We start from the raw sequence: 15,761 nt of genomic DNA, 5'->3' as shown, positions 1-15,761 counted from the left end.
GGAGGCCATTGATAAAATTGCCGATGATTTGGAAGATACAGCTAGACGCCTTAACAGTAAGATATTGTATTGGCATGTTAGTAAATTGAGAGGGAGTAGTCAATCTAGACTTGTCCCGGTTAAAGCTAGGAACGGACCACAATTAGTGATAAATAAAGAGTTTGAAAGAGGTAGGCTGAACATTTTGAAGTTGTGCTAAACTTGGAAAAGTTGAAAAAGTTGTGCTAAACTTTGGAAAATGGAAAAGTTTGTTATACCTTGGATGTGAAGGAAGATTTTTTTTTTTAGTAGGAAGAATTAGCGACAGTTCTTAAAAAAAACTAAAAAATAACGAGGCGTAAGGTGTGGTACTTGAGTTTCTTAAATATGGCGGCTCTGAGGTTAGAAATTAAGTTAGTGAAGATTATGAAAATGGTTTTTGATAAAGGGAAGTACCTAACGATTTTAGAGAAATCTTAACTAAACCACTGTATAAAAAAGGTGATAAGAATGAGTGTGGTAATTATTGAGGCATTTGTCTGGTCTCTTTATGTAGCAAATTGCTTAGTAATATGATACTTTTTAGACTGGGAGATGCTGTAAACAACGTTTTTAAGACAAGAACAGTGCGGTTTTAGAAAAGGTAGAGGATGTTTTGACCAAATTTTCCCTCTTAGGTTAATAATTGAGAAGAGCCTTAGTAGTCAAACACCCTTGGTCTTCAGTTTTATAGAGTATGAGCTAGCGTTCGATTCTATTGATAGAAAAGCTGTAGAAAAGTTCTATCCATGTATGGTATACCAGACAAATACAATATTGTGATTAGTTCTATGTAAGAGATTAAATTAAAAAAAATCTAGTTTTTTTTAACTGAAAGTAAGGAGCAACATTAAAACTTAAAAGGAACAGAAATTACTCCGTATATGAAATGGGTTGTCACCTCCGCAATCCCTCGCTCTTTACGCTAAAGTTTTTAATTGTTGTAAAAGTAGAATTGTCGCAGAGTCAAACTTTAGCGTAAAGAGGGAGGGATTGCGGAGGTGACAGCCCATTTCATATACAGAGTAATTTCTGTTGGTTTTATGTTTTAATGTTGCTCCTTACTTTCAGTTAAAAAAACTAGTTTTTTTAATTTAATTTCTGAACGTTTTTGAATTAATGCATGTATGATTTTGGCTCTCCGCACATAAATTTTTTAAGTGAAATTTGCATATTAATTATTTTTTTTTGGCTAAATGGCTTTCTCTTAGTTTTGATCAGACAATTTTGAGAAATAAGGAGGGGGGAGGCCTAGTTGCCCTCCAATTTTTCGGTTACTTAAAAAGGCAACTAGAACTTTTAATTTTTAACGAATGTTTTTATTAGTAGAAAATATACGTAACTTAAGAATTAACTTACATAACAAACTTTTATATTCTTATTTTTTTTATTATGTATATGAGGGGGTTTCTCCCCCTCGTTAATACCCCGCTCTTTACACTAAGTCTTAAGTTTTGTCCCAATTGTTTAAGAATGGCCCCTGAATCAGAAAGGCCGTAGAATAAATAGTTGAAATTACTAAAATTACTTTAGCATAAAGTGCGAGGTATTTATATCCTCCTAAATACCTCGCTCTTTATGCTAAAGTATTTTTAGAACCCCTCATATGCGTAATAATCTCTGTCGTTTTAAGTTTTAATGCTACTCCTTACTTTCAATTGAAAAGACTTCATGTTTATTTTTTCTTTGTTTTTTTATAGTCATGCTAGAAAATCCCACGCCCTTTTAATTGAATTTCTCTTCCCCCATGACATATTCCTCCCAGGAAAGATCCTCCCAAATAGCCCCCTCCCGTCAACCCCACCCCCAAGCCAAAAAAAATCCCCCTGAAAATGTCTGTACACTTCCCAATAACCATTACTGTTTGTAAACACTGGTCAAAGTTTGTAACTTGCAGCCCCTCCCCCAGGGACTGTGGGGGAGTAGGTCATCCCCAAAGACATAGTTATTATGGTTTTTGACTATGCGGAACAAAATGGCTATCTCAAAATTTTGATCCGTTGACTTTGGGAAAAAAGTGAGCGTGGGAGGGGGCCTAGGTGCCCTCCAATTTTTTGGTCACTTAAAAAGGGCACTAGAACTTTTCGTTTCCGTTAGAATGAGCCCTTTTGCGACATTCTAGGATCACTTGGTCGGTACGATGACCCCTGAAAAAAAAATAAACACGCACCCGTGATCTGTCTTCTGGCAAAAAAATACGAAATTCCACATTTTTAGATAGGAGCTTGAAATTTTGCTAAAGGGCTCTCTGATACAATGAATGCGATGGCGTGATTTTCGTTAAGATTCTATGACTTTTAGAGGGTTTCCCCCCTGTTTTCCGAAATAAGGCAAATTTTCTCAGGCTCGTAACTTTTGATGACAAAGACTAAATTTGATGAAACTTGTATATTTAAAATCAGCATGAAAATTCGATTCTTTTGATGTATCTTTTGGTATCAAAATTCCTTTTTTTTTGGAGTTTCGTTTACTATTGAGCCGGGTCGCTCCTTACTACAGTTCGTTACCACGAACTGTTTGAATAACACTGCTGCGGTTAAGTTAGGAAATGAGTATAGCAGCTGGTTTTGTATTAAATCAGGAGTTAAGTAGGGTTGTGTTCTGTCCCACTTTATATGGATGATTTTTGATGGACTTTGAGCACAGGAAAGGCAATGGGAGACCGCGGAATCAAATGGGAAGGAAAAACTCTCCTGGATTTAGATTATGCTGATGATTTAAGCATCCTAGATGAAAGTGCGAGCAAAATCAATGAACTTTTAAGGTGACGTTGGGTACCGAAATCAGGTGGGCAGTTTTACCTTGGTAGTATTATTAGTAAAGACGGCGGAAGCAGTGAAGATGTTAAAAGTAGAATAGCCAAGGCTCAGGGTGTTTTTTCACTGTTAAAAAAAGTTTGGAAGAATACGAAGATAAGTCAGCAAACCAAGATTAGAATATTGGAAGGTACGGTGAAAACACTGGTCAAATGTGGCTCTGAAGCATCGGTGCCCCGAAAAGTGGATGAAGATTTCCTAGATGATTTCCAGAGAAATTGCCTACGGATTGTTCTGGGTACCCGGCTGACTGACCGTATTTCAAACAGTAGGCTGTACGAAAAATGTGCTTCAATCCCGTTTTCTAGGGCTATAATGAAAAAAAGATTGAAATGGCTAGGGCACGTTCTGCGGATGAAGGATGACAGATTGCCAAAGATTTTCCTTTTTGGCCAACCGTCTAGGGCTAAACAGAAAGCTGGTCGTCCTCATCTGGGGTGGGAGGATGTCATAAAGAAAGATTTAAAGGAGATGAGAGCTTTCTGGGAGGGTGTAAAGAGGGAGGCTTCGAATATATTGGGATGGAGGAGCTTGCGTAGCTGTGTTGCCCTCTGGCGGCTTGGTGCTGCGGTGAGTTGTTAGTAATAGTAGTGGTACTTTGATGTATGACATCCAGTCCACTCCACAGCCCTCGAATCCAGTTTTCATTCCAGTGTAGTTTTTCCTACAAGTTTTGTTCAAATGCTGTGTTTTCATAAAAGACCATAGTTTTTCAAGGAAAGTGCATTTTAAAAGGAGCGTTTTAAGAATAAAGGTCTGGGTCATGGATACAGTAATGGAAACCGTGCTTACAGAAGCAACAGTCATTTCATATATTCGCAAACAGACCGTCGCCAATGACTGTCCCGGGACGTTGGCCCTTGAATCTTATGGGATCTGGTTTCTGTATGTAGTCCGAAATAACGTACTTTGCTTGCTATGGCTGGCGGCTAGGACCTTTGACCTTTCTACGTTTGCTATCAGGACTTGACATTTCTGTTTTGCTTCTTTTTTTCTTTTTTCATCTTTCTAATTTTCACAACTCAAAGCGAATCCTCTTGATTCCAAAACTTTATTATATATATATATATATATATATATATATATATATATATATATATATATATATATATATATATATATATATATATATATATATATATATATATATACTTGAAAAGTGGCGTTTAATCTAAGATAAGCTGAAGGTGATATCCTTTGTTCTTTGGTTTGCAGATACAAATACATTGAAATATTTAAAGTATGTAACAAGAAAAATAAGAATGTTGTTGGTGAATCTGCAAATATTAATTAGCCTTTAATTTTTAGGTTTTGAAAGTTGCCATTTTGGCTGAAAAAGGATAAATAAATAGACCCTTTATTATATATTCATAGATATACTTGAAAAGTGGCGTTTAATCTAAGCTAAGCTGAAGGTGATATCTTTTGTTCTTTGGTTTGCAGATACAAATACATTGAAATATTTAAACTGCGTAACAAGAAATATATGAATGTCGTTTGTAAATCTGCAAATGTTAATTAGTCTTTAATTTTTTTATGTTTTGAAAGTTGCCATTTTGGCTGGAAAAGGATAAACAAGTAGACCCTTTATTATACATTTATATATATATATACTTGAAAAATGGCGCTTAATCTAAGCTAAGCTGAAGGTGATATCCTTTGTTCTTTGGTTTGCAGATACAAATACATTGAAATATTTAAACTGCTTAATGACAAAAATAAGAATGTCGTTTATAAATCTGCAAATGTTAATTATTATTTAATTTTTTAGGTTTGGAAAGTTGCCATTTTGGCTGAAAAAGGATAAATAAATATACCCTTTATTGTATATTCATAGATATACTTGAAAAGTGGCGTTTAATCTAAGCTAAGCTGAAGGTGATATCCTTTACTCTTTGATTTGCAGATACAAATACATTGAAATATTTAAACTGCGTAACGAGAAAAATAAGAATGTCGTTTATAAATCTGCAAATGTTAATTATTATTTAATTTCTTAGGTTTGGAAAGTTGCCATATTAGCTGAAAAAGGATAAATAAATAGAGCCTTTATTATATATTCAAAGATATACGTGAAAAGTGGCGTTTAATCTAAGCTAAGCTGAAGGTGCTATCCTTTGTTGTTTGGTTTGGAGATACAAATACATTGAAATATTTAAACTGCGTAACAAGAATTTTTGCGTAACAAGTTAATTTCTTAGGTTTGGAAAGTTGCCATTTTAGTTGAAAAAGGATAAATAAATAGACCCTTTATTATATATTCATAGATATACTTGAAAAGTGGGGTTTCATCTAAGATAAGCTGAAGGTGATATTCTTTGTTCTTTGGTTTGCAGATACAAATACATTGAAATATTTAAACTGCGTAACAAGAAAAATAAGAATGTCGTTTATAAATCTGCAAATTTTAATTAGTATTTAATTTTTTAGGTTTTGAAAGTTGCCATTTTGGCTGAAAAATATGCCACTGACTATACGTGGTACGTAGACGTTATTCTGAATTTGATTCGAATTGCCGGTGACTATGTTTCTGACGAAGTTTGGTTTAGAGTCATTCAAATTGTCATCAACCGGGAGGATGTACAAGGCTATGCTGCCAAAACTGTTTTTGAGGTATTTAAAGTTCATTTTTTCATAGTCCAATGATATCAGCAGCGCTAATTTAAGAGGTGTTATTTTAAACGTCTTGAATTTTAGAGGAAAGTAGAAAACTGAAGAGTACGATTTGGATTTTCCTTTGTTTCTATAACGCGTAGAACAATCTTGTAGGCAATGCAAAAACAGTAATACAACGGTGAATACAAACGTTGAACGTTGTTCTCCAACGTTGAAGAACAACATTGATACAAAAAGATACTGTTTCTTATTATTTTTGGAAAGAGACCAAGGAATTGTTGCAGTACCAAGGATTTCAAAATAAAAGCATTTTTTTTTTGCCTTTTACACCATTTGCTAAATTTGTTTATTGCATCCACATTGCGTTTCATTATTATTTTTAATAATTATCATTCAATCACTGAAGACTATTTCCTAAATAATGCTTGAATAACCATAAAGTGAATGGAAAAAAAGTTGTATATGTGAAGATGGCAGTGGAAGAAGACCTGGACCTAAGAGGACCTCCTTGGGACCTCTTATTGTGCACGTTGATAATTCTTCATGACTTGGACTTAAAACAGAAACAGAATGCTCCGTGTAAGGGAAATATACGCATAGTTTCTTTAAATTTAAGACATCTGTGTTAAAATGTTTCTAAGATTTGTAAGAAAAAAGTAATCCTTAAAGAGCAGCTTTGGCAGGCATTGAATACTGTTTGTGAAATTTTTTGGCGCACTAGATGTATCTCTATTTAGGACAGTCATCCTAGGATTTAATGATCCTCATGAATTAGCAATTAATCATTCAAGACAATTTCTTAAATAGTCTGAATGAGTATTTGTGCAAAGTAGGGTGCGGGGCTATGAGACTTGCCAAAATGCGCTCTAGTCGTGCATATTCACCATCCTTGCATGGCTCTGACTTCAAAAAGGCGTAAGATATCCGCCGATTTTTTACTTTGTGTTTAACATATTTTGATATTTTTTTTCTATGTTGGAATATGCCTCAGACTTTCTGTCAGTAAGCTAATAAACTATTAAATACCAAGCCTGGTAAAAAGGAAATGACAAGTAATTTCTTAGTGTCCGTTGATTTGTGACTTCTGTGTTTCAGTATTAGCTTCAAACTACTTCAGGAAATCTTAAATTCCGATTTTAAGTTAATAAACTTAACCTCTTTCGATTTTGTACTTTTGTATCTTTAATATTAATCTTTTATTTATTATCACTAAACTAATAACTTCTCAAATATCAAATTTGGTAGAAATCAAACACTACTATTGAAATATGTACTTAAAGTTGTTTTGTTTTTGGACTTCCTGTTTCAACATTAGACTCAAATGTTGTGATCAGCAAGATCGTATATTCTCAATACTAAGTTTATGATAACCCTTAAGCTTAAAGTAATTTTTGTTTGATAAATCAAAATCTCAGGTGGGCGGCCGAGTTTTAGGATTGGCACGAGACCGACAAGTCACTCAGATTTGCAGATGAACGAGGCCGGTTTCAAGGCCCTTATTTTGTGGGTTTACGATTTCTTGTCGCTATTGAACAAGAAATTCTTGTCTATACCTTGAATTGTATCGATTAAATTAGCATTATACTCCAATGACATTTGTGTGTTGGGCGATGAAGGTCTCACGGAAAGTTCCTGGAATAGCAGCTGTGGTTTCGACCTGTTTCGTTTCTAAAGTGCTTTAGAACTCTCAGTTTGTGCTCGAATGAGCCGTTTTCTAGTTCTCTACCAACTTATGTTTTATATCACGATCCTGAAAAAGAACCACAGGAGACTTCTCTCTTCACTAAATCAGGGGTATTGCACTAACTATTAGGAAAATAAGCTGGCTGAAAAAAAACTTAAAATTTAAGCTGTCTATTTAGTTTTCAATAAAGTGCAAATAACATCCTAGCCTTTTCAAAGATTGAAGGGGGAGGTGTAATGCATTGATTATTTTTAATATTTATATCCATCATAAGTTGAAGCTTAGTGTCTATTATTATTTATGTTGGTTTTGGGTTCCCGTTGGGATTTCACAGTAATGTCTGTTTTTTTTAGTTTGTTATCTTATACAGTTCAGTTAATACTCGTAGTGAGATTTAAATTTGCTTTACTTTCATAAAAAAAATGGTGTTTCCAAAGTTTCTTATATTGATAAGATTATCTGAAAATGTGAAACCCTAGAAATGTTTGTATGACCACCTTCGACCTTTTGGCTGTGGCAATTGATAGTGGTAGTGTGGCCCATTTTGAGGAAGGTGTGGCGTTCATGAGTTTTTTTTTTTTTTTTTTTTTTTTGCTTGATCTACGTACCGTGTGCTGAAAATTCAGTTTTTTATTCTGTAGGCTTTGCAAGCACAGGCTTGTCACGAAAACATGGTAAAAGTCGGAGCATATATCCTGGGAGAATTCGGCAACCTCATTGCTGGCGATCAGAGGTCTGCACCAGCTGTACAATTTCAACTTTTACATTCCAAGGTAAGCAGTATTTTAATTAGATTTAAAAGATTCAAAAATGGAATTATCTAACTATATGTTTGATTTGTGTATTTCCTTTAAAAAATAGAGTTGCTTTTCTTTTTTTGAAAACGTTCGTTGAACATTGATAGAACTTAATTCATACAAAACTTTCCGCGTGTTTTTTTTGTCATTTATGAGTAAAACGGTTCGCAGACTCCCTCGAATTAAACAGACTCTTTCGTTTATCATGAAAGAGGTATAATAATAATCAGACGATTATTATTATGCCTAGAAAAGTAAACCGTCTTTGAGAAAAAAAAAAGAAGCTTTTTTCCCACTCTAAGGAAAGTTCTAGTATTATAACTTTATTATTCTAGTTATAATAACTAGAGCTTATTATTCTAATTTTAACGTCCTTGTGCATCAGGAGTCATTCTTAAGTAATTGAAGCGTTGACATCATTCATACTCTAGGAAACACCTTACATACCCTTTGCTTCCTGGTTTTTTGATCTTCTTGATTCAGCTCATATTTTAGCCGTTTTATTTCTTCCTGGAAATTTTGAAATTCTTTTTAATAAGCATTTGTTGAACATTGATACGTGTTTAATCGAAAAACCTCTCAATTATAAGAATTTGAATCTATCCAATTGGTGGATATAGTCTTTGTGCATTTTTTCAGCTTTCGAAAGTCTTTGGGAGAATGAGCATTGCCACTATAAACTAGATCTACATTGCATGGGCAACGTGAGGTTTTGCGGTAACCATTGATCGGCTTCGCCGAGTAAAGTATTGCTTGGTTTTGTTTCCTCGCTTCGATTAAACGCTAAAGTTGTTAATCTGTAAGTATCTTAAAATGAATACTAGGTACACCACCTCGCAAAAGCTGCAAACCCCTCATCGCTGAATATCATTGTAGCCTACCAGTTGATTATTACTTACAAGTCCCCTACATGTCTTACCACTGGAGCCAAGTTGGTCTGAAAATCAAATACATCGGAAATGAATAATAGGTACACCAATCTGTATTAGTTCAAAACTTGACTTTTTTGCCGTAGGTCAAGTTTCTAACGTCATCACTTAGAAAGGAGCAAAGGATAAACTCTAATTTCTTTAGCAATGAAAGAACTTTTTAAGTTTAAGAGGCACATCTGATGCCATTTTTGTATTTGCCTATTTTTGGTTTCAGTATGTACCTTACTACTGAAGTTGTCTACCCCTTTAAACTTTCAAACTGATATGTCTATGAAGGAATTTTTCTTACCAAAAAATGGATGATATATAATTTGATCAGTTCATCAAGAGCTATCGACTGCCGTCGAAAAAAAAAATCTATCTGTCTTAGTTCAAAAGTTGACTTTTTTTTTACCGTAGGCCAAGTTTATAATGTCATCACTTAGAAAGGAGCAAAGGATAAACTCTAATTTCTCTAGCAATGAGAGAACTTTTAAAGCTTAAGAGGCACATCTGATACCATTTCTCTACCGCAATCCCAAATGCGAAAAACCAAATGATAATCTCAGCTGAAATCACGAACAGAAATGGGTAGAAACAATAGATTTTTGGCTCCAGGCAAGAATTCTACGAAGCTTTCCAGATGCAAAGTCATATTCATCAATCCGGCCTAAGGTCCACACTTTCCGTAAAAACCGCTGAGGTTAGACCCTTACCACTTTATAGGAATAAGCTGAAATCGGGGTGCTAGGAAAAAAAAACACGACAAAACCAAAGTGTTGCTCTCGCAACACAACTAGTTGAATTTTTATTTCTTACTTCGTATTTAATAATATAAAAATAATGTTTTTATTGTATCATTCCAAAACAATTGCTAAGATTGAATTTACCAGTCGAATTTTGTATATCTGTGTTCATTCATTTTTTTAATGTTGATCTAATGCAATTTTTAGAAACATGATTACATATTGTTTTATTGAATGTCATAATTAATTATTTACTATGTGACTCTTTGCCCAACTTTCTGGACTTCATTATTGTAGTCCTTAGGTATTTATAAGCTGTGAATCTATTCTGTCTAAAAAAAAAAACCTCCAGAGCCATTGATGGTGCAATCGGTGCATTGATAATGCTCCAGAGCCATCGAACTGACGTTTCAGTTGCTGAGTCTATTTTACATGGACAAATAGCAAGCCTGTCACCCCACCTTCGGGTGGCTGGAATTGAGCCCCAGGCCCACTATTGTAAAATAGAGCATCACTCCACTGTGCAACCACATAGTTTCATTATCTCTGAATAAGCATATAATACCAGTATCTTTACCTAATGTCAATATTGGTAATAAAAATCATCCTTAATTTTGTGCACTGGTGTCCGAGTCTGAGAGGGGGGTAGGGGTAAACGCAAAGAACAGGATTAAAAAAGAAGATAATTTATATTGTGTACCAGCTAGTTATGAGAGGTTTCACAAGGTGCCATGCTCAGCCATACATTAATTTAATCTCTATATATCTGATATAATAGTTGTTCATTCATCTCTTATTCTGTATGTGGATGATTTATTTATATGGAAATCGGGTGGGATTTTGAAAGTTTAATTTGTGAAGTTCAAAGATTCTGCAGTTTTGTTACGGAGATATCTATTAGTTATGCCATCATAATATTTTAGCTTTGTTTTCTTTTAATTCATATCGTAGAAGCAGATATTTAAGTAGGGGGAAGGCATATGGGCGTTTGCCACATCCCAAGTATTAATAACTGTCTTTAATATCTAAAGATTTCCATATACTCTGCTAGTTTCAGTGTTTGTGTGAACGCTGGAAAAGTTGCCCCCCCCCCCGCTCTATAAGAATATATATATTTAGAACTGTTCCTATATTCCCCCATTTCGTTGCGTATAGTTTATTTCTGTTATATTATTATACCCTCTCCCCTGGAAGTTAGTTCCTGCGTGCTTGTATGTATTCGAGCGACTAGTTTCGTGATTTAATAGTGTAACTGACATTAAAGAATTTGGTCTTAAACGTATTTTACATGGTTTCACTGTGGAATGAAACTTGCGTCTTTTATCATTAGTTAGATTATATTTCTTTCTGTCTCTGTCGATCATTAATTGAGCTTTACAATCCTTCGATTGTTTTGGTCTATTACCCAAGGTTGAAAAAATTAATCATATTACAAGGCAGTGATTTTCTATTTTTAATCAGTCATAATTGATGATTTCAGACTAGACTATTAAATTGAAAATTGGAAAGTAAATATCTACTAATTCAGCTTCAAACAAAAAGTGTACAATCATTCCGTCCTTTCGACATATTAAATAAAAAAAAACAAGTTTTTTTTTAACTGAAAGTAAGGAGCGACATTAAAACTTAAAACGAGCAGAAATTACTTCGTATATGAAAGAGGCTGCTTCCTCATCAACGCCCCGCTCTTTACGCTAAAGTTTGACTCTTTCTCTTAATTCTTCTTTTTAAAACAGTAAAAAACTTTAGCGTAAAGAGCCGGGCGTTGATGAGGAAGCAGCCTCTTTCATATACGAAGTAATTTCTGCTCGTTTAAGTTTTAATGTCGCTCCTTACTTTCAGTTAAAAAACTTTTTTTTTATTTAATTTCTGAACGTTTTTGAATCAATGCATGTTTTGATTTTGGCTCTCCGCAGAGTAATAATTAAAACGAAATTTGCATATTTTTTTTTGGCTAAATGGCTTTCTCATAATTTCGATCGAATGATTTTGAGAAAAAAAGAGCGGGGGAGGAAGCCTAGTTGCTCTCCGATTTTTTGGTTAATTAAAAAGGCAACTAGTACTTTTCATTTTTTACGAATATTTTTATTAGTAAAAGATTTACGTATCTTATAAATTAGCTTACGTAAAGAACTTTTGTATTCTCATATTTTTATTACATATATGAGGGGGTTCGCCCCCTTGTCAGACCCTTGCTCTTTACACTAAAGCTTAAATTTTGTCCCAATTCATTAAGAATGACCCCAGAATCACAAAAGCCGTAGAATAAATAGTTGAAATTACTAAAAATGCTTTAGCGTAAAGAGCGAGGTATTAGGAGGAGATGAGCGCCTCATATGGGTAATAATTTCTGTTTGTTTTAAGTTTTAATGCTGTTCCTTACTTCCAGCTGAAAGAACTTTTTCATATTTATTTTTTCATTGTTTTTTTAAATAATGCTAGTAAATCCTGCGCTCCCTTCATGGACATTTTCTTCCCCCATGAAAAATTATCGATGGAAAGTTCCCCCAGCATATCCCCCTCTTCTCAACCCCTCCCCCCAACCAAAAAAATCCTCCTGAAAATACCTGTACACTTCCCAATAACCATTACTATATGCAAGCACAGGTCAAAGTTTGTAACTTGTTGCCCCTCCCACGGGGACTGTGGAGTAGTAAGTCGTCCCCAAAGACATAGTTATAAAGTTTTTCGACTACGCTGACTGGAATGGCTATCTCAGAATTTTGATCCGTTGACTTTGGTAAAATAATTAGCGTGGGAGGGGGCCTAGGTGCCCTACAATTTTTTTGGTCACTTAAAAAGGGTACTAGAACTTTTCATTTCAGTTAGAATGAGCCCTCTTGCAACATTCTAGGACAACTGGGTCGATACGATCACCCCTGGGGAAAAAAAACAAAAAAACAAATAAACACGCATCCGTGATCTGCCTTCTGTCAAAAAATACAAAATTCCACATTTTTGTAGATAGGAGCTTGAAACTTCTACAGTAGGGTTTTCTGATACGCTGAATCTGATGGTGTGATTTTCGTTAAGATTCTATGACTTCTAGGGGGCGTTTCCCCCTATTTTCTAAAATAACGCAAATTTTCTCAGGCTCGTAACTTTTGATGGGTAAGACTAAACTTGATGAAACTTATATATTTAAAATCAGTATTAAAATGCTATTCTTTTGATGTAGGTATTGGTATCAAAATTCCATTTTTTAGAGTTTTGGTTACTATTGAGCCGGGTCGCTCCTTACTATAGTTCGTTACCACGAACTGTTTGATTCTGCTTCGGCGGGTCTCCTAAAGATTTGAGGATGTTTTCTCATAATTTGTTTCCTGCGTAGTCTCATGGTGCTCTTCTTCTCTCATACTTCTTTACTGGCTCTTTTTCCCCTTCTGCTGAGATTTCATTTGGTATATCTAAGTTTATTCTAAAAATTAAGATTTGTTGTTGAGATTTAATGGTGATATGTAAAGGTTTTTTTTTTCAAGTATCATTTATGTGCACCCGGTACTCGTGCCCTCCTGCTGACAACCTATGTGAAGTTTGTCAATCTTTTCCCCGAAATTAAAGGAATGATTCAGGATGTGTTCAAATCTGATTCAAATTTAAAGAGTTCTGATGCTGAGCTACAGCAACGTGCTGCTGAATATTTACAGCTGAGTATCGTTGCATCTACAGACGTGCTGGTAAAGTCCCGTTCTTTTTCCTTTTTTCTCTTCCTCTCTATCTCCTTTTCTCTCTCTTTTCCTCTCTCTGCTTTTCCTCTGTTTCTATCACTCTTGCATTTTGAGACAATTGTGATTAATATTAGTACGAAAAAAAAATCACTCAATAAAAATAATGAAGGGGAGTGAAATTGCTTGTACTGTTAAGCAAAAGCGCTAATAAACTTTCCCGTCTATGCTCTCTTTTCCTTTTGTGTGATTGTTGGAGATACTAATGTGTAATCTCCATGTAATTTCTGGCACTGTAGTAGCTGAGATGTAACTCCAGGTCTCGTTTTAACGAACTGAGTTAGCTTCGGTTTTTAGCTATATGAATAGAGTCTAAATGCATTTATGTAAATAAAGGAATGAGTAGGTTACACTGACTCATCAGTTGTAACAACATTATTGTTATTGATGATTGATTGCGAAATGCTAAAAGTTTGCGAAATCCAATTGATTACGAAATCCTTAAAACTGCCTTAGAATAAAACATGGATAACATGTTGAAGCTAAAAAAAACCTGAGCGGCGGGGATTTTCAAATTAATATGCCGTTTTACACATTACAAGCAGATGTCTTTGAATTTTTAAGGTGTGTTTTGAATTTGATCCAAGTATATTTTTTTTTGTCTTTGGGAAGCATTTAATTTTGTTCTAGCCTACATGTGTACTTCAAGGAATAATTAGCTGTTGAAAAGGTCGGACCTGGCGCCCCTGCATGAAATAACACAGTTTTAATAAAAATTATCTTGTCAACAAATAAAAGAACTCAAGTTAGGGAGTGGTCTTTTTCCTTCAGTTTTTTTTTTTTTTTTAGAAATGGCGATTTTCAACTTCTAGCTGTATTGTGTGACTATTTCCTGTAAAATTTCTGTAATGTCTTATATGTTTAGAAAAATAACTTATGTTCAAGGCTTTTGTGTAGATTTTAGAACCTTTTTTTATATCTTCTGGCACGTTTCGGATAACTTAAATGCTTATACTTTGCTTTGTGGGCCCCGAGAATGAAACAGAAGAAAAATACGCTGTAATATCTAAAATAGAGGGGCATTTTCGGATGTGTATTAGAGGAATAGGGGACTTAACGATGTTGTCAGGTCAAGATCTACTTAGAGCTGACTAAAATAATAATTTAAAAAATATAGTTTTTTTCATTGTTCTATATATTGCTGCGTCCAACTCAGTTATGAATACTTTTGCTTCTGAATGGCTGATTTATGTAACAGGGTTTGATCAAAAAATTTAAGAGTCATTTTATTGTAATGTTTAAACAGTATTTTCTATTGATGTTGGGTTCATGCTATATATGTTGTCCTGTAGCAAAGAAAAATTACCATTGCTCTGGGTAATTAGGTCTAATTGATTCTTATCGTCAAGTAATTTTGTATGGGTCTTAAACAGTGCTGCAACAAGTACTCCAAATTTTTACTTAAGTATCAAGTATTAAGTACTCATTATTTTTTTACTTAAATATCAAGTAATAAGTACTTTCCAAATTCTTACTTAAGTATCAAATATCAAGTACTTGCCAAAATTGTACTTAAGTAATACTTCAAGTACTACTTCAAGTATTTATTCTATATATATGGCTTCTTAGCACCTTCCCTTGCCTATAAAATGTCCCCTGTCATTCCTCTCTTGGAAACCTTAATCAAGAACCAGAATTTCTGTTTTATTGTTTTTAACGTTTCCCTTATTCGGCTGGTACACACCCAATGAAGTCTAAGAAAATAATCTTAACCCATTTTCAACACAACGGCTTGAAAGGAAAAGACTATCAAAATAATTAAGTGCAGTAAAAAAAACTCTTGATTGGATTAGACATATCACATGACAGGATTAACACAGTGTAGGTAGAGTTGAACTTCTGGCGATTAGCATTCAATCAAATCTAGTACGTTTAAAAAAATACAGGGTTATTCTGAAAAATGTGGGAATGATGGAAAAAATATTGAAAGTATTGTTTTCCATTGTTTGGCTGGTACATACCCAACGAAGTCCAAAAAATAATCTGAACCAATTTTCAACACAACGGCTTGAAAGGAAAAGACTTTCAAAACAATTAAGTGCAGTCAAAAAACTCCTGATTGGATCAGACAGGATTAACACAGTGCACGTAGAGTTGAAGTTCTGGTGATTGGTATTCAGTCAAATCTGACACATTTGAAAAAATACACGGTTATTCTGAAACATGTGGGAATGATAAAAAAGAATATTTAAAATATTTTTTTCCCTTGTTTGGCTGGTAGACACCCAACAAAGTCCAAAAAATAATCTGAACCAATTTTCAACACAATGGCTTCAAAGAAAAAGACTATCAAAACAATTAAGTGCAGTCAAAAAACTTCTGATTGCATCCGACAGATCACATGACAGGATTAATACAGTGCACATAGAGTTGAACTTCTGGCGATTAGTTTTCAGTCAAATCTGGAATGTTTGAAAAAATACAGGGTTATTCTGAAACATGTCGGAA

At 34.3% G+C, this 15,761-nt stretch overlaps 1 protein-coding gene across 2 annotated transcripts in view; it reads left to right on the top strand.

Moving 5' to 3' along the window:
• The window catches only part of LOC136025185 (AP-2 complex subunit alpha-like), a 64,689-nt gene that overhangs the window by 27,540 nt on the left and 21,388 nt on the right, over nucleotides 1-15,761 (top strand). For both annotated transcript variants that reach the window (XM_065700978.1, XM_065700977.1), the window contains exons 8-10: nucleotides 5,265-5,447; nucleotides 7,776-7,907; nucleotides 13,068-13,265. In XM_065700978.1, coding sequence (XP_065557050.1) covers nucleotides 5,265-5,447; nucleotides 7,776-7,907; nucleotides 13,068-13,265 — 513 coding nt within the window. The remainder of the gene's footprint in view (nucleotides 1-5,264; nucleotides 5,448-7,775; nucleotides 7,908-13,067; nucleotides 13,266-15,761) is intronic.

This window comes from Artemia franciscana, chromosome 3 (assembly GCF_032884065.1).
Source record: "Artemia franciscana chromosome 3, ASM3288406v1, whole genome shotgun sequence".
NCBI classification, from domain to species: Eukaryota; Metazoa; Arthropoda; class Branchiopoda; order Anostraca; family Artemiidae; genus Artemia; species Artemia franciscana.
This window is presented reverse-complemented; position numbering and strand designations above follow the sequence as displayed.